At 40.9% G+C, this 26,426-nt stretch overlaps 1 protein-coding gene across 2 annotated transcripts in view; it reads left to right on the forward strand.

Annotated features, from left to right (window-relative positions):
• Window positions 1-26,426, forward strand: part of DUSP22 (dual specificity phosphatase 22) — a 76,837-nt gene that overhangs the window by 28,043 nt on the left and 22,368 nt on the right. For both annotated transcript variants that reach the window (XM_035030702.1, XM_035030701.1), the window contains exon 3: window positions 9,549-9,631. In XM_035030702.1, coding sequence (XP_034886593.1) covers window positions 9,549-9,631 — 83 coding nt within the window. The remainder of the gene's footprint in view (window positions 1-9,548; window positions 9,632-26,426) is intronic.

The raw sequence follows: 26,426 nt of genomic DNA on the forward strand, positions 1-26,426 counted from the left end.
GCAATCAGAAAAGACCTGAAACCGGGGGAAAAGAAAGGGAAAGAAGAAAAAAGAAAAAAAGAAAAAGAAAAAGAAAAAGAAAGAGAAAAAGAAAAAAAAGTATATGGTCAAATATTATCAGGCTGTTGAATAGATCATTGCCAGACACTAGATTTTGGGCGTATTTTAGTCTGTTAGAAGATACTGTCTCCCAAAATTTTAAATAAAGAAAAATGCATATACTGAAATAAGGGTAAATATGATGAAGGGATGGAATATGGGTGTAAAGATGAAAATTATAGAAGATATTATAAATGGAATTGATAAGAAGTTGGTTGAATAAAGAAGGAAGAGAAATTTAAAAAAAAGGGGGAGAGCATGTGATCAGGCAGGAGACTAGAACAAAGCGATACACTAGAGATTCAGGGTATATTTTGGTCTCTTAGAAGAAACTGTATCCCAAAATTTTAAAGAGAGAACAACTTATATATATATATACCAAAAATATGGGTAACTATAAGAAGGCATAGAATTTGACTCTAAAAATGAAAAATAGAAAAGAGTTTTAAAAAAGTGATTGATAAGATGTTGGTTGAAAAAGGGAAAAAGAAAAATTCCAAAAAAAGAAAAAGAAAAAGAAAATTTTAAAAGTTAACTTTGAAAGACTAAAGAATCAGTGGGAAAAAAGCCATGCATTGTCTGTGCTGTATTCCCCTAGCACTGGAGTTCTGCCGTTCTCATTGATCGGTAAACTTGGTCTTGGCTGGCTGTTCTTGCTGATCTTCTGGGGAAGAGGCCTGTTGCCAAGTTCTCAAATATCTTTGCCAGAGGCGGAATTGCCCCACCCTTGCCGGTCTGGGCTAAGGAATCTGCTGGGGTTTGGTCTCCGCAGCTTTTGTGTCCTGCAAGCTTTCCGTAGAGCTTTGGAGGATGGGAGTGAGAATGGCGGCCTCCCAATTTCCACCACAGAGGAGCCGAGAACTCGGAGGTCCCACTCCTCAGTGCACCCCCAGAGAAAAGCAGTCAATCACTCCTGTCTCCCCGGTCTCCGGCCGCACTCTGTGCTCACCTGCCCGGCCTGTGACTGAGCGTTTCTATCTCTGGCACATGACCCTGTGTGGAGTCTCCAAACCCAGCAGATCCCTGGGTGTGCTCCCTCTCTGCTCCTCCCGGGGGAGGAGGGGGAGTTTTCCTGGATCTGCCACTTGTTGGGTCCCTGCAGGAGGAGCAGTGGCCCGACTGTGCTGTGGATCATGGTTTATGGCCACCCCGAGCTCAGAGCTTTCCCCTCAGCTCCATCTCTGCAGCTGGCTTCCCTGCTCAGATACCTGGGAGCTCTGCTGCACTCAGGCACCCCCGGTCTTTCTGTGATCCCGAGGGTCCTGAGACCACACTGTCCCATTGAGTGTTCCACTCCCCGCTTAGCCACTGGAATGACGGCCCTCTGCGGAGCAGACTTCTTCTTCTTCTTCTTCTTTTTTTTTTTTTTTAAGATTTTAGTTAATTTATTTGACAAATGGAGACAGCGAGAGAGGGAACACAAGCAAGGGGAGTCGGAGAGGGAGAAGCAGGCTTCCCACTGAGCTGGAGCCTGATGCAGGGCTCGATCCTAGGATGCTGAGATTATGACCTGTGCTGAATGCAGACGCTTAACGACTGAGCCACCCAGGCGCCTCAGAACAGACTTCTAAGAGTTCCGATTTTGTGCCTTTCTGCTCTATCACTTGCCAGTAGCGGCTGATGGAGGCCCCCTCCCCCGCCGTCTATCTTCTCAAATATCGCCTCGGATTCACTTCTCTGCATGTCCTACCTTCCAGAAAGTGGTCGCTTTTCTGTTCAGAGAGTGGCTGCTATTCTTTTCTTCGATCTCCTGTTGAGTTCATAGGTGTTCAGAATGGTTTGATCCCTATCTAGCTGAATTTCTGGGACCAGATGAAATTTAGGTCACCTACTCCTCTGCCATCTTGCTCCTCCCTCCCAATATATTTTAAATTACTTTAATGTCATAGGAAATTAACCATTAAGATAATTGCTAAAAATACACATAAAGGAACATCTATCTTTCATAAGCAGATGATGACTATATCTACAATTCATTTAACTGTGAGATCCCACCACTGTAGTCTATATTCCTGTGAATCTGTATCAGGTTTTCTTCCCCCAAACCATCTGAACTGGTAAAAAAAAAAATACTGTAGCATGCTATGTTTACTCCTCAGAACCCTCAAAAAGGGGATACCTTTGTAAAGTAAATTGTGCTAAAATAGTATATGAGAACCTAATAAGACATACATTGGAACAGCCCAGAAAATTTTAGGTTCTACCCACTGATTAACAAAAATGCACCAGGAGAAACCACATTGGATGAGAAAATGCATGATGCTGATCTTTTTGATTTCTCTGCATAATGTTTATTTCCTCCTCTTCTCTTCCCCCAACCGCCTTTGGCTCCTAGTGCTGTTAATTGGCCTTAGAGAGAATTGAGTATAGGGAGCTGACAGCTGCTAATTGCTACTAGAACATTTTAAAAATAGTACTAGAGTTCTTAAATTAGTAGGCTTTGTAGTTCTGAAAAAGCAAGTGCTTTGTGGTAGGTAGGCGGTAGTACTGGACTACATTAAGGAGCAACTATCTTTTGGGGTTACCTAGGGAGTTATTAACTGCTTTCATGAAGATAGGAGAATGTCTTTGTGTTTGAGAACAGAGTTTAGGATAAATTCCTAGAAGTAGAATTGCTACGTGAAAGTGTTTACAAATTAAAAATTATAATGCATACCAACCAAATTCAGTACTTCTGCCAACAGTTTATTTATGAGAGTTTTATCCTTATTCATAGTAGGTTACTTTCTTCTAGAAGGTCACATGTGCACAATTTTAAGGCACATTTTTAAAACTCTTTGTACTAAAATCTATACCTATTTCTTTTTTTTTTTTTTTTTTATTAAAAGCTTCCTCTCTATTTTTGAACTGTTCTCAAAAGGGTTTATTATTTTTCATAAGATTAATGGGATACAGGCTTCTTTGTTAGGTTCATTCAATTAAATGTTTACCTACATTTCTATTTGTCTTTTTCTTTTTTTAATTTTTTTTAGTTCTTATGTTAATCCCCATACATTACATCATTAGTTTTAGATGTAGTGTTCCATGATTCATTGTTTGTGCATAACACCCTGTGCTCCATGCAGAATGTGCCCTCCTCAATACCCACCACCAGGCTAACCCATCCTCCCACCCCCTCCCCTCTAGAACCCTCAGTTTGTTTTTCATAGTCCATCGTCTCTCATGGTTCGTCTACCCCTCCGATTTCCCCCGCTTCATTCTTCCCCTCCTGCTACCTTCTTCTTCTTCTTTTTTTTTTTTCTTAACATATATTGCATTATTTGTTTCAGAGGTACAGATCTGAGATTCAACAGTGAATTCATTCTTAATGAATTCACAGCGCTTACCAGAGCACATACCCTCCCCAGTGTCTATCACCCAGTCACCCCATCCCTCCCACCCCACCCCCCACTCCAGCAACCCTCAGTTTGTTTCCTGCGATTAAGAATTCCTCATATCAGTGAGATTATATGATACATGTCTTTCTCTGTTGGACTTACTTCGCTCAACATAATACCCTCCAGTTCCATCCACATCATTGCAAATGGCAAGATCTCATTCCTTTTGATGGCTGCATAATATTCCATTGTGTATATATACCACATCTTCTTTATCCATTCATCTGTCGATGGACATCTTGGCTCTTTCCACAGTTTGGCTATTGTGGACATTGCTGCTATAAACATCAGGGTGCACATACCCTTTCGGATCCCTACTTTTGTATCTTTGGGGTAAATACCCAGTAGTGCAATTGCTGGATCATATGGTAGCTCTATTTTCAACTTTTTGAGGAACCTCCGTAGTGTTTTCCAGAGTGGCTGCACCAGCTTGCATTCCCACTAACAGTGTAGGAGGGTTCCCCTTTCTCCGCATCCCAGCCAACATCTGTCGTTTCCTGACTTGTTAATTTTAGCCATTCTGACTGGTGGGAGGTGGTATCTCATTGAGGTTTTGATTTGGATTTCCCTGATGCCAAGCAATATTGAGCACTTTTTCATGTGTCTGTTGGCCATTTGGATGTCTTCTTTGCAGAAATGTCTGTTCATGTCTTCTGCCCATTTCTTGATTGGATTCTTTGTTCTTTGGGTGTTGAGTTTGATGAGTTCTTTACAGATTTTGGATACTAGCCCTTTATCTGATATGTCATTTGCAAATATCTTCTCCCATTCTGTCGGTTGTCTTTTGGTTTTGTTGACTGTTTCCTTTGCTTTGTAAAAGCTTTTTATCTTGATGAAGTCCCAATAGTTCATTTTTGCCGTTGCTTCCCTTGCCTTTGGCGATGTTTCTAGGAAGAAGTTGCTTCGGCTGAGGTCAAAGAGGTTGCTGCCTTTAGGATCTTTAGGATCTTTAGGATTTTGATGGACTCCTGTCTCACATTGAGGTCTTTCAACCATTTGGAGTCTATTTTTGTGTGTGGTGTAAGGAAATGGTCCAGTTTCATTCTTCTCCATATGGCTATCCAATTTTCCCAACACCATTTATTGAAGAGACTGTCTTTGTTCCATTGGACATTCTTTCCTGCTTTGTCGAAGATCAGTTGACCATAGAGTTGAGGGTCCATTTCTGGGCTCTCTATTCTGTTCCATTGATCTATGTGTCTATTTTTGTGCCAGTACCATGCTGTCTTGATGATGACAGCTTTGTAATAGAGCTGGAAGTCCGAAATTGGGATGCCGCCAGCTTTGCTTTTCTTTTTCAACATTCCTCTGGCTATGCGGGGTCTTTTCTGGTTCCATACAAATTTTAGGATGATTTGTTCCATTTCTTTGAAAAAAGTGGATGGTATTTTGATGGGGATTGCATTGAATGTGTAGATTGCTCTAGGTAGCATTGGCATCTTCACAATATTTGTTCTTCCAATCCATGAGCATGGAACGTTTTTCCATTTCTTTGTGTCTTCCTCAATTTCTTTCATGAGTATTTTATAGTTTTCTGAGTACAGATCCTTTGCCTCTTTGGTTAGATTTATGCCTAGGTATCTTATGGTTTTGGGTGCAATTGTAAATGGGATCGACTCCTTAATTTCTCTTTCTTCTGTCTTGCTGTTGGTGTATAGGAATGCCACTGATTTCTGTGCATTGATTTTATATCCTGCCACTTTACTGAATTCCTGTATGAGTTCTGTCAGTTTTGGGGTGGAGTCTTTTGGGTTTTCCACATAAAGTATCATATCATCTGCAAAGAGTGAGAGTTTGACTTCTTCTTTGCTGATTTGGATGCCTTTGATTTCTTTTTGTTGTCTGATTGCTGTGGCTAGGACTTCCAATACTATGTTGAATAGCAGTGGTGATAGTGGACATCCCTGCCACGTTCCTGACCTTAGGGGGAAAGCTCTCAGTTTTTCCCCATTGAGAATGATATTTGCTGTAGGTTTTTCATAGATGGCTTTTATGATATTGAGGTTTGTACCCTCTATCCCTATACTTTGAAGAGTTTTGATCAAGAAAGGATGCTGTACTTTGTCAAAAGCTTTTTCTGCATCTATTGAGAGGATCATATGATTCTTGTTCTTTCTTTTGTTAATGTATTGTATCACGTTGATTGATTTGCGGATGTTGAACCAACCTTTCAGCCCAGGGATAAATCCCACTTGGTCATGGTGAATAATCCTTTTAATGTACTGTTGGATCCTTTTGGCTAGTATTTTGGTGAGAATTTTTGCATCCATGTTCATCAGGGATATTGGTCTGTAATTCTCCTTTTTGATGGGGTCTTTGTCTGGTTTTGGGATCAAGGTAATGCTGGCCTCATAAAATGAGTTTGGAAGTTTTCCTTCCATTTCTATTTTTTTGGAAGAGTTTCAGAAGAATAGGTATTAATTCTTCTTGGAATGTTTGGTAGAATTCCCCTGGGAAGCCATCTGGCCCTGGGCTTTTGTTTTTTGGGAGATTTTTGATGACTGCTTCAATTTCCTTAGTGGTTATAGGTCTGTTCACCTTTTCTATTTCTTCCTGGTTCAGTTTTGGTAGTTGAAACATCTCTAGGAATGCATCCATGTCTTCCAGGTTATCTAATTTGCTGGCATAGAGTTGCTCATAATATGTTTTTATAATTGTTTGTATTTCTTTGGTGTTGGTTGTGATCTCTCCTCTTTCATTCATGACTTTGTTGATTTGGGTCATTTCTCTTTTCTTTTTGATAAGTCTGGCCAGGGGTTTATCAATCTTGTTAATTCTTTCAAAGAACCAGCTCCTAGTTTCATTGATCTGTTCTACTGTTCTGTTAGTTTCTACTTCATTGATTTCTGCTCTGATCTTTATTATTTCTCTTCTCCTGCTGGGTTTAGGCTTTATTTGCTGTTCTTTCTCCAGCTCCTTTAGGTGTAGGGTTAGGTTGTGTACTTGAGACCTTTCTTGTTTCTTGAAAAAGGCTGTATTGCTAAATACTTTCCTCTTAGGACTGCCTTTGTTGCATCCCAAAGATTTTGAACAGTTGTGTTTTCATTTTGATTTGTTTCCATGAATTTTTTAAATTCTTCTTTAATTTCCTGGTTGACCCATTCATTCTTTAGTAGGATGCTCTTTAGCCTCCAAGTATTTGAGTTCTTTTCGACTTTCCTCTTGTGATTGAGGTCTATTTTCAAAGCATTGTGGTCTGAAAATAGGCAGGGAATGATCCCAATCTTTTGGTACTGGTTGAGACCTGATTTATGACCTAGGATGTGATCGATTCTGGAGAATGTTCCATGGGTACTAGAGAAGAATTTGTATTCCGTTGCTTTGGGATGGAATGTTCTGAATATAACTGTCAAGTCCATTTGGTCCAGTGTGTCATTTAAAGTCTTTATTTCCTTGTTGATCTTTTGCTTAGACGATCTGTCCATTTCAGTGAGGGGGATGTTAAAGTCCCCCAGTATTATTGTATTGTTGTTGATGTGTTTCTTTGCTTTTGTTATTAATTGGCTTATATAATTGGCTGCTCCCATGTTAGGGGCATAGATATTTATAATTGTTAGATCTTCTTGTTGGATAGACCCTTTAAGTAGGATATAGTGTCCTTCCTCATCTCTTATTACAGTCTTTGGTTTAAAATCTAATTTGTCTGATATAAGGATTGCCACCCCAGCTTTCTTTTGGTGTCCATTAGCATGGTAAATGGTTTTCCACCCCCTCACTTTCAATCTAGGGGTGTCTTTGGGTCTAAAATGAGTCTCTTGCAGACAGCATTTTGATGGGTCTTGTTTTTTAATCCAATCTGATAGCCTGTGTCTTTTGATTGGGGCATTTAGCCCATTTACATTCAGGGCAACTATTGAAAGTTAGGAATTTAGTGCCATTGTATTGCTTGTAAGGTGGCTGTTACTGTATATTGTCTGTGTTCCTTTCTGGTCTATGTTGCTTTTAGGGTCTTTCTTTGCTTAGAGGACCCCTTTCAATATTTCTTGTAGGGCTGGTTTTGTGTTTGCAAATTCCTTTAGTTTTTGTTTGTCCTGGAAGCTTTTTATCTTTCCTTCTATTTTCAATGACAGAAGAAAAAGTATATTTAAACAAACCTCTTTTTTTTTAAAAGATTTTATTTATTTATTTGTCAGAGAGAGAGAGTTCACTCAAGCAAGGGGAGGGGCAGACAGAGGGAGAAGCAGGCTCCCCGTGCAGCAGGGAGCCTGACCTGGGGCTCGATCCCAGGACTCTGGGATCAATACCTGAGCCGAAGGCAGATGCTTAACCGAGTGAGCCACCAAGGCATCCCTATTTAAACAAATCTTTAAAATTCAAATCTTGGGCAGGACCAGAATTCAGAAGATTCTGCCCTAGAGTGTCAGGAGGCTGCTTTGGAGCACTCCACCAGCTGCTCCTCCTCCTTCCACCGTTTGCTGCCCCGCCTCGTCCGTGCTCTTCTGTGCGCCCAGCTTGATGTTGCTTCTCCACTGGGGCTAAAATATACATGCTGGTGGCGATTGGGAAAATTGCCTTTTGGTGAGAATGTGGAAGCTGGCTGCCAGTGGGATCCTAAATGATTCCAGTTCCTGTTCAATTCAAACTTAGTGATGCCAAAACTTGTGATAGTTGTGGGGCAGATGGGTGTGTTTGGAATTGAGTCCTATATGTGTGACGTAGATGGCTGTTATGCACATCTGAATTTGAAGCTTGAGATGGTTGGAGCAACGAAGAAGGTCTTAAAACCAACATTTTAATATTACTTTTAAAGACTTTTTTTTTTTTTGACTTTAAAGTGGTACATGTTTATTGCAGACCGTTTAGGAAAATTTTTCAGTCTCTGCATGATCATCAGGGCTTCTTAAAATTGCCGATTCCTCTTAGGGTCATGAGATCTAGCCCAGCATCATTAGGCTCTGTGCTAAGCAGAGAGTCTGCTTCTCTTTCTCTGCACCCCCCCAATAAACAAACAGACAAACAAACAAATCTTAAGAAAAAAAGAACCTGCAGATTCCTCAGCCTTGTCATAGACCTTGAACTAAGTTGAAGCCCCAACTTAGTTCATAGGCATGTTAAACTTTCAGAGCCTCTTGTGTTGACTATACCAAAAAAACTGTTTAAAAAGTTTTGAAACACTTGTAATTCCATCTTTTCAAGATTGTCACTGTTAGAGCTAATTCCCTATAGTAGTTTTCCCTCTGTATGTGTGTTTGTCTTTATTATGTTTTTATAAATTGAGTTCACATTGTATTTATAGTTTGATAACTGCTTTTACACCCTGCTTAACATTATATCCTAAGCATTTTCCCATGTCATTAATATTCTCTAGAAACATGATAAGTAAATATTTGAGTCAGTCCATTTTACCCTGTATCATTTAAAAAGCTTGTCCCAGCTCAGGACATGGTCATGTGGGGAGCCTTTTCTTGCTGGACCCCTGTTTTGTAGATTAGCAGAAGGGTTTCAACTTGAGGATATTTATTCAGTCTTTCTTATGCAGCATTAGGTAGGAGCATTAGAAGGGAATGTAAATTTTGGTGTCTCCTTAGTTTCATATGCAGATAATTAGCTAACTGATAACTTACTCTGTTTGGGATTTCCAGAAAATGTTCCATTTTTACTTTTGCCCTGAAGTGAATTGTAGATGTTATAAACCACAGTCTAATCTGCGTTTAAACCATCCCTGCCTTTGACATCAGGGTACATAGTAAGTGGGTCTTTTGTATGTGATTTTAACTTAGATTATTAATCATTAATAACAAACAGCAACTACAAAATGACCCTATAGGTTCACGTTCTTTAAACAGCAACAATCGTGATTACAATGTTTATTAATATAAATACATTTCAAATTTTAGGTGACCACTTTGTATCAAAAAAATCTGACAATCAGAAATAAATTTAGTCATCTACAAAATACATTAAAGCAATAGTCCTAAATTCCCTAGGTCTAGATTTATTCTGGGTATGGTGAATTATGGAAGTTTCAAGAAAGAAATATGCAAGGCATTTTGTATTTTTTCCTGGCTAAACTTTACAAATAATTCACTTGCAGAGAAGAATAAAATCGTCATCTTCTTTCTTCTATGACAGATGCCAGAGATGCAGAGCAATTGAGCAAGAACAAGGTGACACACATTCTGTCTGTCCACGATAGTGCCAGGCCTCTGTTGGAGGTAAGGGAAAGCTACGTGCATGGGTCTTTATTTGTATATATGTACATATGTATATATTTGTATGTATGAGTGCATAGGACATTAATGAAGGCAGCCACATTCTCTCTGACCCCAGTGTGCCCCTATTAATGTTGTGCACCTGTAGCCATATTAATTTTGTTTCGAGGCCATATTTGTGTGTTATGCCCAGTCTGTGGCATGGCGGAAGAGTGTATTCTTTCTCTGATTATTTTCCCTGCTACATTGCTAGCTCAGCTTCCTTGGCTTTCTTGACTCAATGCCAAAGAATTAGCTGTTGCTACATTTACTTCTAGATTTTAAGGACATTTAAAACTCATTTGCATTCCCTTCAATATTATCCCTGGTTTTAGAATCCAAAAGAATTCAGGATGCTCATTTCTTAATTTTTTTTTTTTCCATTTAAGCTCAGTTATCTACCATTTACATTTAAAGACAAAAGACCATGGAAGATAAATTGTCACTGGAGATTTCCAGGGCTTCTGATACAGAGACTTATCTGTGTAGAAGCTATTGTTAAGGTTTAGGTTTTCGAGTAAACAGGGTGTGTCTGCCTGTACACTAATTCCAAAAACATCTTCGCATCTTAAATTTTATGCTAATGGATGGTTTGAGCTGTTGGCCAGGAGTAAAATCTATTTCTGTTTATTAGCCTCGACAGAGCCCAAGTGACCTTTTTTAAGAAAAAAAAATACATGTGTGGTTGTGATGCCTATGTGTTCTTCTGTTTTAGGGTGGGGTATTGGAAGGGGAGGGGTGACTCGTTCTGGAAGAAATAATCCTAGTTCAAGCTGTTTTCATTTAAATTCATATTATGCAAGAGCAGGTAGTATACTTTTTATTTTAAATTTATCTATTTTCCTTAGCCATTAGAGCTGCCGGCTTTCAGATAGTGTAAAAGAAATGAGGACATGGAATAATAAGTGATTCCATTAAATGTTATAGTACCAGAGAACCATGGGTGGTGAAGAAACCTCAGTTCACTTCTCCAGATTGGTGAACTCATACTTCCTTCTGTTGTTTCGGCTTTTTTTTTTTTTTTTTTTAAGGTGTTATAATTTGTGTTACAACATGATTTTGTTGGAAACAATAACAACAGCACATCATTTTTTTGGAGATTAACAGTTCCTTTGAAAATGGCTACTCCGTTTCTTCATCCATCAACAATAGTTTATATTTAAAATATAGCCAAGCTATGGCCAAGATAATAAGTTAAATGCAAACTGGTCGTGATTGACTTCCTCTTTAAATCACAAGATGAGGCTTGAGGCTTCCTTTATTTTAATAAATTACATAGATGTCCTTCCCACCCTCACCCTCCAGGCCTGCCTTACTACTTTATGTTTCATTTAATGGAACACATTGCCATGTATGAACATGGCCCTTAAATCTGTTCACATTGTAACTTCTGTTTAGCTGCAAGACCTTCATGTGTTAGAAATTAAAAGAGCTCTAGTCTTTATTTGTCCAGCCTCCTCCAGGTTACATGTGGGAAACAAAGGGCTAGAAGGTAAAGTAGGTGGGACTGTAACCCTGTAAAAAGAGACACTGTTTGTGTAAAAACCTTAGAGCTGTAGGAAAACTGCGTTTCCCTCATCAGTATTCCTTTTTATCCCCTCATATTTCAGTCTATAAGGACAAATGCTGCCTTGAAAAAAAAAAGGAGAAATTCTGTGCCTTTTCTTCAGAGACAGCTTTTACTTAGCGGCATCCTGTTGTAGTCTTTGAATGCTATTATTACCTCAGCTTGATAATAAGTACTTTTCTTTGATTTCATATTCATTAAGAGTTAGACCATCATTTTATAGCATAATTTAGGTTAATGTTGCCCCTCTTATTTTGTTCATTTTTGAGTTCACAAATAATTCATGGATACATTCTTATAAAAAAATTAAAACAGTACCTCTCTGATTGCACAAGTGGGGAAAACTCAGGCACCAAAAGTTATTTGAACTCATATGCTCACATTAAGTTACTGGGATAGAAGAGGTTTGCCAGGGTCCCAGAAGTTTCAGAACTTTGTTTAGCCCTCTGCCTATGCATAAAGGCACTCTTCTGTCTTAAATTCTTTTTTTAGGACTTTATCTATTTACTTGAGATAGAGAGAGAGAGCACAGCAGGGGGAGCAGTGAAGGGAGAGGGAGAAGCAGGCTCCCCGCTGAGCAAGGAGCCTGACTTGGGGCTCAATCCCAGGACTTTGTGGGGCTTGATCCCAGGACTCTGGGACCATGACCCGAGTTGACGGCGGATGCTTAATGGACTGAGCCACCCAGGCGCCCTCTGTCTTAAATTTTAAATTCAATTCCAGAAGTCACGATCTCACACAGCCTGAGATGAGTCAGGGAAAATGTTTGGAGTTGGAGGGAATTGAAGGATGGATTTTATTCTTCAGCAGCTCTGTGTTATGCTGGCCTTGATCATTAGGGGGAAGTAGAGCAGGGATGAAGGTGAGAGGGCAGACTGTGTGCAGAGCCAAGCAACTGCATTAGCTGAACCCCAACCTGATAAGGGGCCCTAATAAAAGGTGGAAGGATAAGGGATGCTGGGACCTCCTTCATGTTCTGAGATCTTCAAAGCTCCACGCATGTTTATTGAATGGGCCCTAACTTACTCTGGGCAGCACTAGTCTGGGGCTGGGCTGGGAGCGGCAAGGTTGTTATTGTTTAAAATTGAAGAGTTTCAGTGCTACTGATTCTATGCAGGAGTTCTCCAAGCCCTGCTGCCATGTAGCTATATATTGGTCACTACACTGTAGGTACTTCTTTGGTTCATTTCCAACAAATATCTGAATGGGTTTAAAAGCACTGGGTGCTTAACATCAAGTATCCAACACTTTTATAATCATTAGGTATGCTCTTATTGTGATGGAGGCTAAATGAGAGAGGGGTCATATTGTGCAATGTGGTTTCTAGAACAGAGGTCATAGGTCAAGGGCTTCGTGAAGATTCTAAAAGGATAGACTGTTGAACAGTATGCCTGGGATATGATGCTTTTCAAAAAAATAAAGAAGGTCAGAGAATTTAGCACACCATAGGCTCCTCCAGAAGATTCACAGATTTATTGACAGAATAAAAGCTTTCAAGTTCTGCATTGAAGACATACATTTATCAATCTTTCTAAATAGGGAACCAGTTTGTGTGTGTGCCTGCTTACATAACACACTACCTATTAACATCCCATGGGACTATATTCTGCTGAATACAGTCATGGACATTCAGATTAAGAAGGACTCAGGAAAGGGGTCTGCTATCCCTCAAAGTCCAGGGTGAGCCTCCGGGGTGAGCACTTGTTCAGAGCGATGCTTACATAACTGGTAAGCTAAGGCAACTGTGGTCAAGGAAAGGGTGCCAAACCTGATCTTATTTGCAAATGAGGCTGCCTTAGTATAGATTATTGTGAGAACCTAGTATTTATAGAATGGAAGATTGCACAGTTTTTGTACCTGTTGCATCCTCTGTGGTCATAATGACTTGTAACCTGTTGTAACACCTGACCAATGACAATACTATAAAGTGCACTTGCCATGAAAAGCCTCAGGATATGCTATATACATCTTTAGTTATTATGCATTTATTGATTTTACTTTGGGAGGGACTTTTAAGGAACTCGTGACTTGGTTGACTTCAGTTAGATTAGATGTGATTCTCCACTATTTGGGTACTTTTTAGACAGGTCTCCCAACATAGTGTTAGCAGGGTTTTGTACCCTTTCTAGCAACCCTATAGGCAGAAAGAAATGCAAGAATTAAAGGTACTGTTCTCAGGCCTTTGCAGTGGTGGGGACTCACCTTGCCTCTGGTCATTTAGTGAAGCCAGGTGATATTTGGTGCTTCCTTGGTGGATGAGTCAAGATTTGTTTATCCTTTGAACCATGGGGCAAGGTGGTAAGCCAAGAGAAGGAGGTCCAAAGCCCCAATTCCTGTTTCTCCAGAAGAGTATCTGAGGAGTAGATCTTCCAAAGTGAAGATTCTTAGAAACAGTAGAAACTTGGGGGCCTTTATATTCACTTGAGTGAGCCCTAAACTAATATCTAAGATTCTGAAGAGCTCTGATGGCCTTTCCTACTGCTCTGTGTTTGATATAGACATCCCAGCCGAACAGAGTCCCAGGGATCACTTACCTTGATTCTATCACTGTGTAGACAAAGAAGCTGAAGTTCCGAGACATAAAGGGACTTGCCCACAATTCCATAGTTGGTCCGGGTAGCTTGGGAGGAACCTGGGTCTTCTTTCCCAGGGCAGAGATTTCCCCAGAGTGCCTTACTGTCTTGATCCTCTCCTTACATGACTGATGCTTGTGAGTCTGCCAGTAGGTACTGCAATATCGGCTTTGGAAAGGGTTATACTATTTGTGTCCTTATTGGCAATGTATGAAAGTTCCTGTTTTCCCGTAGTATCTCCTGCACAGAATTTTATTCTTCATCACTATTAATTAGCAAAATTTTTGTTTTGTTTTATTTGCTGTGAATGCCATCCTCACACTGTTGAGACTCTTGTCCAGACAGTTTATCCCTTTGAAAACAGGGAGTGATTGATTGATTGATTGGTTGAGCTCCTGCTATGTGCCAGGCCCTGGGACAGATGGTAGAGATAACAGAAGTGAAGCAATGCCAGTATTTGCCCTGATGAAGGCCTTAGAGTATAAACAAGATATACATTATGGATATTTAATAAATACTACTAATAATTAAGTCCAGTGAAGGAAGAGTTCTGGCTCCAGGATAGGCCCCCAGTGCTAGGAGACAAGTAGGAACAGAGGCTGTGGAAGCTCAGAGAACAAGGTCCCTCTGCCACATGAATCTGGAGGCATTTGATGGGGTTTTTGGAAGTGACTTTGTTGGGACTTTTGGAAGTGAAGTTTCTGGAAGGGAATTTGAAAAATCTGGTCAGTGGCAGTCCAGCCAGGAGGAAGCTGGTAGTGCCACGACCTGACTTCTGGTAGAGCTCTGACCCCGTGACAGACACACCAATCACCTTCAATCCTCCAAAAACCCAGAGCCCATCAAGGCAGATGGCATTGTCCTGGTTCCTTCATAGCAGAATCAGACCTGGTGACGTGTTCACATCACCTCCGACAAGTGGCAGGGCCAGGGGAAAAAAATTAATTGCCACATTTATTAATTTCAAATAGGAATTAAGTCCAGACCCATAATTAAAATATTTAAGGAGAAAAAAGCCTTGTCTGTTTCTATGTTTAGGACTTGGTCGGGGGGTTGCTTGCTTTTGCTGGGGTGTTTCCTTATTTGTGACTTGTGTTTTCAGTGCCTGCTGATGGCTCCAGATATGTAGGATGGTGAAAACTCGTGTCACAAAGACAGGCCTTTTCATATCAGGAACCCCATATTGTTTATAGGTGCTGAGGAAGTAATGTTGAGCAATGAAAGATTTCTCCCTTCCCCTGAAAAAAGAAACAGAACTCTATCTTTCTAATGTAAAATTTTCAGAGTTTGTTTCATTTTTCATTCTGTGTATTTAACCAGAGCACCTGCAGGAAACAAAACTATTTTTTGCTATCAACAAAAATGCTTTAAAAAGTATTCTTATTCCTTCACTGGACTAATTCTCCAAATAGTTTTAATTTTTAAATGATGTGTATTTTAGGATTAAATAGAAGAACAGTAGTTTATATGCATATATTCAAACCAGGATATTGTATGTATATCAGGTAGGTTTTTGAGCTTGAGTTCAGCTTGGATATGTATTCTTTCCATTTTAAGTTGTGACTTTTATACTTTGAACCACTGAAGTTTTTTTTGTTTTTTTTTTTCAAAGAAAAGTCGTAGAAGGCACTTATTCCTCGTAGTTCTGTTTTATATTTCCTTTAACACTAAAGACATTTTTTTGAGGTGCCCAGGCTCCCAATTCAATTTTGTTAGTTTTGTTTATAGTTGGGCATGTCTTCTGGTTGTAATACTTACTGTTATCTACATATCTGTACTGCTGTCTTCATTACCCACTTATTAGAAAACTCTCACCAAGGTGGGATGTTCAGTCTACTTGGGCAGCGGTGCTGGGAGATTGAGAGGCTCCTTGGCAGACCTTGATCATCTGCTATTATGTTTGTCTGGTGACCCACCCCATTTCACTACCTCAAAAGTTTAGCTGGTTTCCCAAGTGTAAAGCAAACTAGAACCAAGGTGTTAAATGGCATTTAAAGTTTAACAAACTATGCTTCTATGTGTTCTTTTCTCTTCCACCCTCTTGCCTGCCCAAGCCCTACCCTTCCTCACAGCTTGGCCCTCGCTCTCCTTCTGAGAAGGACACTCCCAGTGCCCTCCAACCTCAGGACTTCTTCCCTTTTCTCTATAATATTTGTAGTTTGTACTCTTAACTGGGTTGTGAATTGTATGCACTCCGACAGCTTCTATAGTCTACTGAATGGCTATTTAACCACTGTTTGATGAACTAGCTGTTCACTGCCTGTGTCCAAGCTCCTCAGCTGGCCTCAGGCCCACTTCAGGCAGGTGCCACTTTGGGATTTCTTTGGTCTTCCCCAGCACTCAGCCTGGGTCTGCACACAGGGGCCCCCCTGCAGATGCTTACTGATGAACTGAGAGCCACATGCATTTTCAGCTCCATTCCAGAGTGAGAAATCATGTCTTTGGTCATTTGTGGCTCATTGAGGGGTGTGAAAGAAGAGCTGCACCAAGAATGATTTAGCCATGAGTAATAAGTGAAGCCAGAGGATCTGGTTAATGCAATGCAGCCTCATTTATGTGGGTTGTTTGTTCTGTTCCTCACTTGTCAGTAAGTGTTAGCAAATATAGATGGACTGTCTTATGGAGCTCTTGTGGACTCTAGTTCAGAATTACCTCTTGCTGATTTATAACCCAGAATCTCCTGTGACACTTCTGTGACTTTCTGATTGATTTCTTAAGGATCCTTCAGCTACCTTTGGTTTGCATTAGAAGCTTGGTCCTACAAGGAGGAAAGTACATCCAAAATGCAGTGAATGATCAGTTGAAAGGTTTGCTACAGCCAAGGCAGCCTGCTTGAAGTGCAGGCAGAAATGGTTGAGGCATTGTTTCAGATTTCAAGGAGCTTATAGCCAGATCGTGAACATTCAAGGTACAGGGGCTTGTGTTCTGGCTCAGGAGGAAGATCCTTATTGCCTGTGGTCCTCCTTTGGCAGCCACACAGGCAGACTTGCATGGTGTCACCCCCTAGCTCTGGTACCCGTGTCAGTCCTCAGCTCTCGGGACCCAAGGGCCCACCCTGCTCATGACCTTCAAGTCACAGGAGCTATAGGCCACATTTCCCATAACATATTTCCCCTAGGAGGATAGATAATTGATGAAAGTCACACATTCATCTTGTACCCACAGAGGTATGGGCAACGATGTTCACTACAACTCTGTTTGTAATGGCAAAAAATTGGAGCCAGCCCACACATTCAGCAGAAGGGTAGTGCTCAATTAGGATACATCCATATTAAGAAATACTCTGCAGCAATTCAAAAAGAAGGGGCAGGTTTATATGTATGCATGGGGAAACGTTAATTCTTAAGCAAAAGAAGCAAGTTGTAGAATAACATCCACAATATGATCCCATTTATGTAAAACTAAATATTAGTTATATATTTCTGTGGGTAGATATATATGCTTGTAAGTGCACAGGTAAGGGTCTAGAAGGACCATACTAGATTCCTCAGAATGGTGAAGTGGAATAGGATGGGAGAAGAGGGTAGGAGGATGAGTTTCACTTTTGTCTTTATTTTTATTTATTTTTCACAATGGGAGTATCTTCGTAATTTCTCTTTGAATGAAGAGGGGTAGGGAAGGAGGGTAGGCAGGTGGGTGACCATACTCTTGGTGTCTGTAGTAGTGACTAGTAGATTCCATTTGGATGTTCAGGTTTGGCCAGAATGGGTTCTGTGGTAGCAGTGTTCCCTGTGTATTCATATGTGCATGTTTGACATTACACATGCTGCATCCTTGTCGTCCATGATCAGGGGTATAAACCATTCATTTCAATCATCTTAATCTTAAAAGGGAGAAGATAGCCCAAGACAAACCTTTCAACTGTACAGATTTTATTTTCAGTATCAGTTATCCTCTACTTGATTGTTTCACTTAAATGAGTTTATGTCCTTTCTTAAGATTCACAGATTCCCTAGTGCTGCAGCTTGAAGCATTGGGCAAGGTTTCTTACTTGGATTGGCCATTGTATCCATTGTGGATGATTTTAGTTATTATATTGACATTGTAAAAAACATCACACTCTTGAGGTCCAGGGCCTTTGAAAACAAATCATTGTTTGACCACTGTTTTCAGATTGACAGTTGTTTCCAGTGAACCCCAGTTGTTTCACCTCTCTAAGAAAGTCTCTTTGATGCCATCCAAATGTCGATGGTACCTACCATACCAAAGACTTACAGCAGCTTTCATGTGTTGAGGTAAATTTGTTTGAAGCCAACCCCAGACTTAAATAGAAATGACTCAAATAGAAATGATCATGGTAGGTATCGAAAACTGTCTAGTAATTGTTCTTTCTTGAATCAAGCTGTATCTGAGTTCCGTGTGTGTGGGCAGTCAAGTGCATTAGACAGCTCCATCTGGCTGCTGACCCTTCTGTGACAAGCTCATTTGCAAATGGAGTTCTAAAACCAGAATTCCAGCATGAATGGACTAAAAGGGACTTGAAATATTCTAGTACTTCATTGGTTCTAGGGAGGAAACAGTGCTTTTTGTTTCTAAATGAAAGAGACCTATGTTAACCTTTCTTTTCTCTGGCTTTCTAGAACACCCTGCTTTTCAGGTGTGGACCTTCTCTTTAGTACTCAAGCTGACTGACCAGCCTCGCCACGTAACTGAAGACTTTTACAAAACACTCCTGCTAAACTTTTCTCTAAGTCAAGTCCCAGGGTTTTTTTTTTTTTTTTTTTTTTTTTTTAACATTTCCTGCTGAGTGCCCTGTCTTGTCCATCTTGCCCTGACTCCCCTGTGTGATCAAGTACTGAGCACATTGTGTGCTGAGTGCTGTGTTTCTGAAGTGGGCTTGCCTTGTTTGCATCCCTCCTTTTCCTCAATGGGAAATATACCAGTGGCAAGATCTCCCGGTATCTCCAAACCAGTATCTCAGGAAAAGCATGTAGCACATGGTCTCCCATCTGTGCTTCAGCTGGAGTGATAGTATGCATTGATACAACTACGTAAATTGCCCATAAATGCTGAAGCACAGGGTAGAAGCTCTTGTCTATACAAGATTTTCACCCTCATGGACTGGGAAATTTGGGGAAGAATTTGTAAAGAGGGGTGTTTAGGCAGCCTTGCAGGACTAGTATGGTTTGGTTCAGTGGGGAGATATGTCTTGACTAGGAGCAGCCCTTCCGGGCTGGTCAGGAAGGGGGAAATAAGCCCTGGAGCCATAGAAGATGTGTGGAAGTCGGCTGATTATAGAGTGGAGAAGGTGGTCAGCATGGTGGGGGTAAGGGTGGGGCCATATTCAGTTCTCCTTTTGGCTAAATTAGGAGTTATTCCTTCAGATTCAGCAGATGTTTACTGACCTTGTAGCAAGGATTGGGGATAAAATACAAAGAGAAGTAAGATGGCCCCGGTATTTAGAAGAGACAGGCACAGAAATACCTTTAGGGGCACCCCAGGGCACAGAGCGGTTGGAGAGAAGAAGCTCTGGTGCAGATATAATGCACTTCTGCAGTTCTTTGGCCATCGGCCCTTAACAAAAAGCTCTTAGTCATGACTGTGCTGGGTGCTATGAGCACTAGAAGGGGGAGAGTAAGTGACATAGGAGCAAAATCTGGAAAGCTTTAATAGGGACCCAGTTTTGCTAAGGAGTTTAAAAGGGAAGAGCAGCTTAGTTTGGAAGAAACAATCAAAGTGAGCATCCTGGGGGAAATATGTTTCTGGTTCCAGGTTAGGACAGCACAGCGTGTGGCTGGCAGACCATCGAGATGGTGATGATGATGCTCAGGCATCATGGTGGTCGTGGCAGAGGACATCTAGCCCAAGGAGACTGAACAGGTTTCAGACTCCTTGGGTGAAGGGCCTTTGGGTCTGCAGTCAGAGTTGGAATGAGAAATTAAAAGTGGTTGGTTGGTTGGTTGGTTGGTTGGTTGGTTAAGACCCAAAGCTGAAGGGCCTTTGGGTCTGCAGTCAGAGTTGGAATGAGAAGTTAAAAGTGGTTGGTTGGTTGGTTGTTGGTTGGTTGGTTAAGACCCAAAGCTGAAGGGCCTTTGGGTCTGCAGTCAGAGTTGGAATGAGAAGTTAAAAGTGGTTGGTTGGTTGGTTGGTTAAGACCCAAAGCAGGGTATAATGGTTCTATAGGTGCTGTTGTTTTTAGCCATAAGAAAAAGAATGATTTAAATGTAGCTTGGTTTACTGAAGACTGGTCTAAGCAAATTTGCCATTTTCAGGTGCCCCTAATAATTCATCGCTGGTAGGCACTGCAGGTGGACCTTGTGCCCGCTGCAGCTGCAAGGGAAGTGATCCAAACTGACTTTAAAAGGCCGAGAGTAAAGCAGCGGCACCTCGCTAGTGTCATCATTTCAGTGCTGGCTCAGTGCTCAGGTCAGGCCCATCCTGCTCTTTGAAGGGCCCCCTCTCTGTGGTCTGACTCCTGAGATGTTTTGCAGACCTCTGTGTGTGTGCTGGGGCAGAGGATGCTGTCAGACCCTGGGTTTGAATTGAGAAATTATTTCTCCTTTCAGTTATCACCACAGTTAGTACAGATGTTGAGTTTCAACATTCAGTACTGAGCAGCGGCATCTTCAACTAGCTCTTACCCTCTTTTCTAATGGGAAGACAAATGAAATACATGGTGAAAGTTTGAGCTAGTCAATCCATACCTGTGTACGGCACTGGTGAGGGAAAAGAAGTAGATGCACCTAAAATCTGAATTAGAGCTTCCTTCTCTGGAGGGCCAAACAGACATGCTTGTTTGCCTCTCAGATTTTTCCCCAAGGAAAGGGAGACAATCCGTAAGATTCCCTTGGTGAGAAGCACAGCCAGCTGCCAAAGAAGGGAAAGAACATGTGGGAAAGCTGCCTTTGGGTTGTCCTTTTATCCTTTAAATGGTTGCAAAGAGAGAGTTTTTCTGATATTCTGTGACCATGGAGAAGGTATCTCAGGCAAACAGAGCTGAGCCCAGATCTTGAATTGGGCCTTCTGGTCATGGAAACTATTCCTAGGCACAGTAGTATAGAGATCATTTCAGAGTGTACTGGTTTTTAAAGCCGGTTGGGGCTTAGCAATGGTGGAACTGGTCCAAAATGACTTTCCCTATTTAATGAAATACCTTGTTAAGGAGACCAGCCCCATAGCACCCAAGCAGAAGGCAATTCCAAATCTACTGTAAATGATTAATTTAAACTGCATTATAGAATGCTCTAATACTATGCCCTAAAGAACAAAAATGATCTTGTAGCTAACAAAGTCAGAATAACATTTCCAAGTATTTTTTTTTTTTTAATGTTCCTTTAAACTGAGGCTAGCCACCTTTTCTCATGGAAACCTCTCTTGCCGTTGCTCCTGCATGCGTGGTGGCAATGTGGTTGAATAGTCTCAACCAGTCATCTTGAGGTCCTGCTGACCCCAGTGAGGGAGGGACCTCTGGCCTCCTTGGTAGCCAGTGCTCACTCACTCCTTGTGAGTCCTACACGGGCTCTAACAAAGGTGGCCTGGGACTTCCTTCTATGCCCAGTGCAAGAGGATGCAGCTGTCAAAATAAAAATAGACCATCAAATTGCTTTCAATGGCAGCAGTGGGGGAGGGAAGATTTGGTGACGTGCTGCCCTTTCAAAGGCAGGCCATGGAATGTTGACCAGCCAATCCTTAATATGCAAGGAAATGTACCCCCCCATTATGTTTGGGAAGTAGGACACCCCTTCTGTACATGAATGTACCATGAAACATAGAAATTTAATGCCATCTCTAATAATCCACGTTTACCTGCATTATAGGTGCTTATGTTCAGGAGAAATGGGAGAGTTACTGTTCTCTGCTCCACTCTTCTCTACCATCCCAGCCCATGGCTCATTCTCACTGCTCTGAGCAACATGGCCCTTCTGTGGCTCACGTGCTGACCTTACCATGTGTAGCCTTTGCATGTCATAAGCATTAGCCCTACTCATGTACAACTGGCCAGTTCTCCAGGGCAGGACCCTGCTCTGGGTCAGTGTTTGTTTCATTCTTCAAACCATTTCTAGGTCTGATCCCACATAGAGGAGGTGATATTAGGCCTGAGGGATTATGAATGCTCTTTAGAAAAAGCTTCTTAGCTTTTTCAAAGCTGCACATTACATCCAAGACTGAAGACAGGGGGCAATCTTCAAAGTTGATAACTCACCTTTCAGTGAATTTATCATTCTGTCATAAGTGAGAGAGTCTGAGAACTCATTTGCTTAATAATCTGCAAAAGAGGAGACAAATGACGTTCGAAACAATACTGTGTTCCTGCCTGAGTAGGGAGATGCATTTAAGAAGGGAAATAGTCACCTTCTTGCTGAAAAGGTGAGGATGACTCAGGCAGATGTGCTCATCCAGGTCTGGAAGACAAACTGAAGTGTGAGTGTGGCTGTCTCCACTGGTTCTTGTGAGCCGTCTGCTGTCCGCGTTCTGCCGCCTGGTCTGTGCGATGCCGTATTGCTCCTAACCCAAGGATGCCATCAAGGGAGAGATGACTGACAACAAACTTGCCTTTTCCATTTATTGAGCACCTTCCAGCTGCACTTAGTGTGTTTCACATATTCCATCTAATTTCTTTGTCAAAAATGTCAAAAATTCGAGGAAAATTCCTCTGTCCCTTTCTTTTGCAGAGTAAGGAAGAGAACTGAGCACAACCTATGATTTAGAATACTGCAATTCTAAGAAGGTGGTGTGCTCTATCAGATATCATTTAAATGTAGAAGAAACGTGTGATATGCAAAACAGACCTGAAGCCATCAAAATGACTCTGAAATGTCACTGTCTAGACTGGGCTCAGCACACTTTTTTCTTTTTCTTTTTTATCAAGGGACAGATAGTAAATATTTTGAGCTTTGTGGGCCCTAAGTTTCCTGTAACATACACTACTTCTCTCCTGTAGCATGAAAGGTGCTGTAGACAATACATAGATGAACAGGTGTGACTGTGTCCCAATAAACAGGGGCCTTTTTGCCAACTCTGCTGGCATCTTCCAGGAGTCTGCGTGCCAGCCATGTGGTGTGGTGTCAGGGCATTTAGAACGGAGCCGGAGCCAGCCTGAGGCAGAAGGAGATGATGTCAGGGAAGGCTGTGTGCATAGGGCTGGTGGGTTATATCCGGGGCGGTTCCACTAAGGAAGTGCCCCTGGGAGGAGTCCTGAAAGAGAAGGGTATTCCAGAGGGGAAACAAACAAACACTGGGGAGAAGAAGGAACTCTGGGGAGGAGTGGGCAGGAAAGTACAGAACATTTGGAGAGATTCTCAGGCAGCCTAGGTACCTGGAGTATGGTGACCTGGGGGAGGTGAGCTTAGGAGGTAAGTTGTAGGCAGTACTGAAGGATTTTGAAGAAGATTTTTACTTTGCAGACAGGTTGGATCCACTGAATATGTTTTAGCAGCTGAGGCAAATTTACCTTTGTATCTTTTATGTATGGTAGCTGTAGAATGCTCCTGAAGTATCTATTGCTGATTTCTCCTGATTTCCAAGCATCAGTTTTCAACCATGGTAATTTTTTGGTATGGTCATTTATCATTAGCATTCATTAAGTAATATTGTAGAATTACTTGGTTTGGAGAGATTGCTGAAACTGGCCCTGTTTTCATGAGTCACACTGAATGTATCAGCGGTCCTCAGACACAACTGAAATCACAGAAGAGGCTTTCAGTGGTGAGTTGGAGCTGGCGTGAATCTCCCTCACCACCTTCCCATAACCCGCCCGTGTTGGCTCAAGGAAATTCAGTGTGCTGACTATGCCCACTTTAGCCTTTCATTGAAATAGCTTGAGCAAAAATAAGCATTTGGGTCCTCATCTGTTGATCTGACAAGTCAAATGTATGTCGTTTTTTGACTAACCTGAAAGAAGCCAACAGGTGTTGGAGGTTTCTCATTTGCATTTTCTCTCGCAAAATCAAACCAAAGGCTAAATCTTGTCTCTCCACTCCGACCTTCCCACCCCTCCCCACCCCATCAAGTACCACAGAGTTCTTGGAAGTTGTTATTTGTAGTAGTGTTTCCTAAATTTAGCTGGTGCAGGAAGAATCAGTGGCAAATGGGTGCCTGAAGAAAATGCATCTTCAGTTTATAGCCTAGACTCAAAACATATATTATGTAGCACAACTAAAGGACTGTATTTATCTTCTGTGGTGATTTTCTACAGTATTCCTATGAGATTTCTGTTATGGTACAAACAAAAAGGGAGATGGTCAAGAATCTCACCCCCTAGACCTTACCTGTTTTTTTGTTTTTGTTTTTTAGATTTTATTTATTTATTTGAGAGAGAGAGAGAGTGATTAAGAGAACGGGTGGGAGGAGGGGCAGAAGGAAAAGCAGACTCCCCTCGGAGAGGGAGCCTGATGCAGGACTCAACCCCAGGACCCCAGGATCATGACCTGAGCTGAAGGCAGACGCTTAACCGACTGAGCCACCCAGGTGCCCTGTTTTTGTTTTTTTATGCCTACTTCTAGTTCTTAGTCCACAGACATACATAAGTTTTTCCAGATGTAATCTTTCTGCAGATATAATTTCATATTCTACTTTTTCCTTTTAAAAAGTGTTATTGGCTATGTGAAAATTCTTAAATTGAGGAGAAATAATGATCAAAATCCATGGGCCAGGTCCTAGGTTTGGCATCCATGTATACAGCCTAGGTGGAGATCTTCCTATGCTTTCTCTGGAGTAAGACACTATGAAGAGGTGACTTTAAAAGCAGAGTAAAGCTGTCAAACCTTGCATGTACATCTGAAAGCATTTTCAAGTCAGCAATTGCCATCTCTTGGGTGTATGACCTTCAGGAGTGTGGTGAGACTAATTTTTTCAGGTTACCTGCCTTTAGGTTTATATGAAAGTGCAGAAGTAGTCAAATTCATAGAGACAGAAAGTAGAATTGGGGGTTACCAGGGTTAATGGGAGTTAGTGTTTAATGGGTACAGAGTTTACATTTGGAAACTAGAAAAAGTTCTAGAGATGAATGGTGGTGATGAGAATGTCAATATACATGATGCCACTGAACTGCATACTTAAAAATGGTTAAAGTGGCAAATTTTATGTTATGTATATTTTACTACAATCATAAAGTACAAAGTGATTGTCTCAAGTGGGAGAGACTTTTGTTTTTTGTAGTGGTATATAAACTGTGGTCTTGCTTCTGATCAAGTGTGGGACAGTCTAAACCTAATTCTTTTTAAATTTCGTTCCTTTTTTGGAGTCAGATTTTTTGATAATTTGGTGAATTAGGTCTAAATGAGGTCCCCAACTTACTTTGCTCAATTCATTAATGGGCATTAGATGATCAGTGTTAATAGAGTTCCATGTGTAGGAATTGCAGAGTCCAATTCAGTGTACCACCCTGATACCTCATAAATGTGATTGTCAAAGAAAAAATGTCATCTCTTTCAGAGGGTTCCTCCTTTGTACACCCATGTTGCTATTGGTATTTGGATGGGATAAGATGAGAAACCAAGATCCAAGATCAGGTCGTTTTTATTAGCAGCTAAAATGATTTTTCCATTGCATAGATTTCCTGATTCTGGCCTCTTAGTGAACTCCATCTCCTACTTAATGTCTCCTCTTAGGTTGTGAATAAGTCCTTGTAGAAAATAGTTACATTCTATAACTGGTTTTATTAGCTTTCCTGAGAGAGAGAAAACAGATCTGAAGGGCTTGATCTTTCTTTTCTTTAGAAAAGTAGGATGTCACCTAGGTTCTTCAGAAGCCTCTTACTTATGTTTCAGAAAGAAAAGAACAGTGAATTTTAGAAATTGTACTTGAAACAAGCGAGAGTTTGATCTCTTTACTAGTCCTGAAATCAGAATCTTGCCCCTGCTTTTCAAGTACTTGCCTATGTATCGTTTTAAGTGTAATCTTTAGTTTCAGCCCCAAAGAAAGGCAAAAACCTTACTTTTGGTGGTTACTGTGCTTGTTGAAACAGAAAACAGGAAAATATTAGAACTTTTGAGAATATGGACTTAGAAAGCCTTAAACTTTGTTCAAGAAGAATCTCTGGAATACTTTCTAAACTTTCTTCTCAATTGATGTCTGTTGTCTCTTTCAAAACCTAACACAAAAACTTCACCCCAAAAACTTTCTTGGGATGATCCTATTGAAGTCTGACTTCTTTCCTGTATTTTCCCAATGTTTTTCCACACTATGTAATACTAATTGATGTGTTGCTTGTTATTATGAATATTCAGTGTATATGTAGTCAGTGTAAATATGAGGCTTTTTCTTAATTCTTTGCCTTTTTCCTCTGTCTGGTCCCCACCTTATCAGTATTAATAGCATTCTCAGGATGTATTAGGCCATTCAAAATGCCATGTAGTCAAAAGAAATTTCCTGCTCTTTCTTTGTCCCTCCTAGAAATCAAGATAGTCTTAAAGCATAGACTGAGCCCCTTTCCCTTAACTAAACTGGTTTTTGTATTCTGGGCCAGCTGCCTAAATTGATAATCTGCAACTTGACACTTACTAGCCCCACAGAAGTTTAATATTAATTGGCTTTCCACCAATCACTGTTTTGGAACATCATGGAAAGTATTAAATTTTTATCTATTTAATAATTTTATTTCAAAGATAATTTTAGTTTTATGGTTTTTTTTTTTTAGTTTTAGAGGTAGTATGTAGGAGTAAATATCATATAGCAAATG

Source organism: Mirounga leonina, unplaced genomic scaffold (assembly GCF_011800145.1).
Source record: "Mirounga leonina isolate KUSES-001 unplaced genomic scaffold, KU_Mleo_1.0 Mir_366, whole genome shotgun sequence".
Classification (NCBI taxonomy): Eukaryota; Metazoa; Chordata; class Mammalia; order Carnivora; family Phocidae; genus Mirounga; species Mirounga leonina.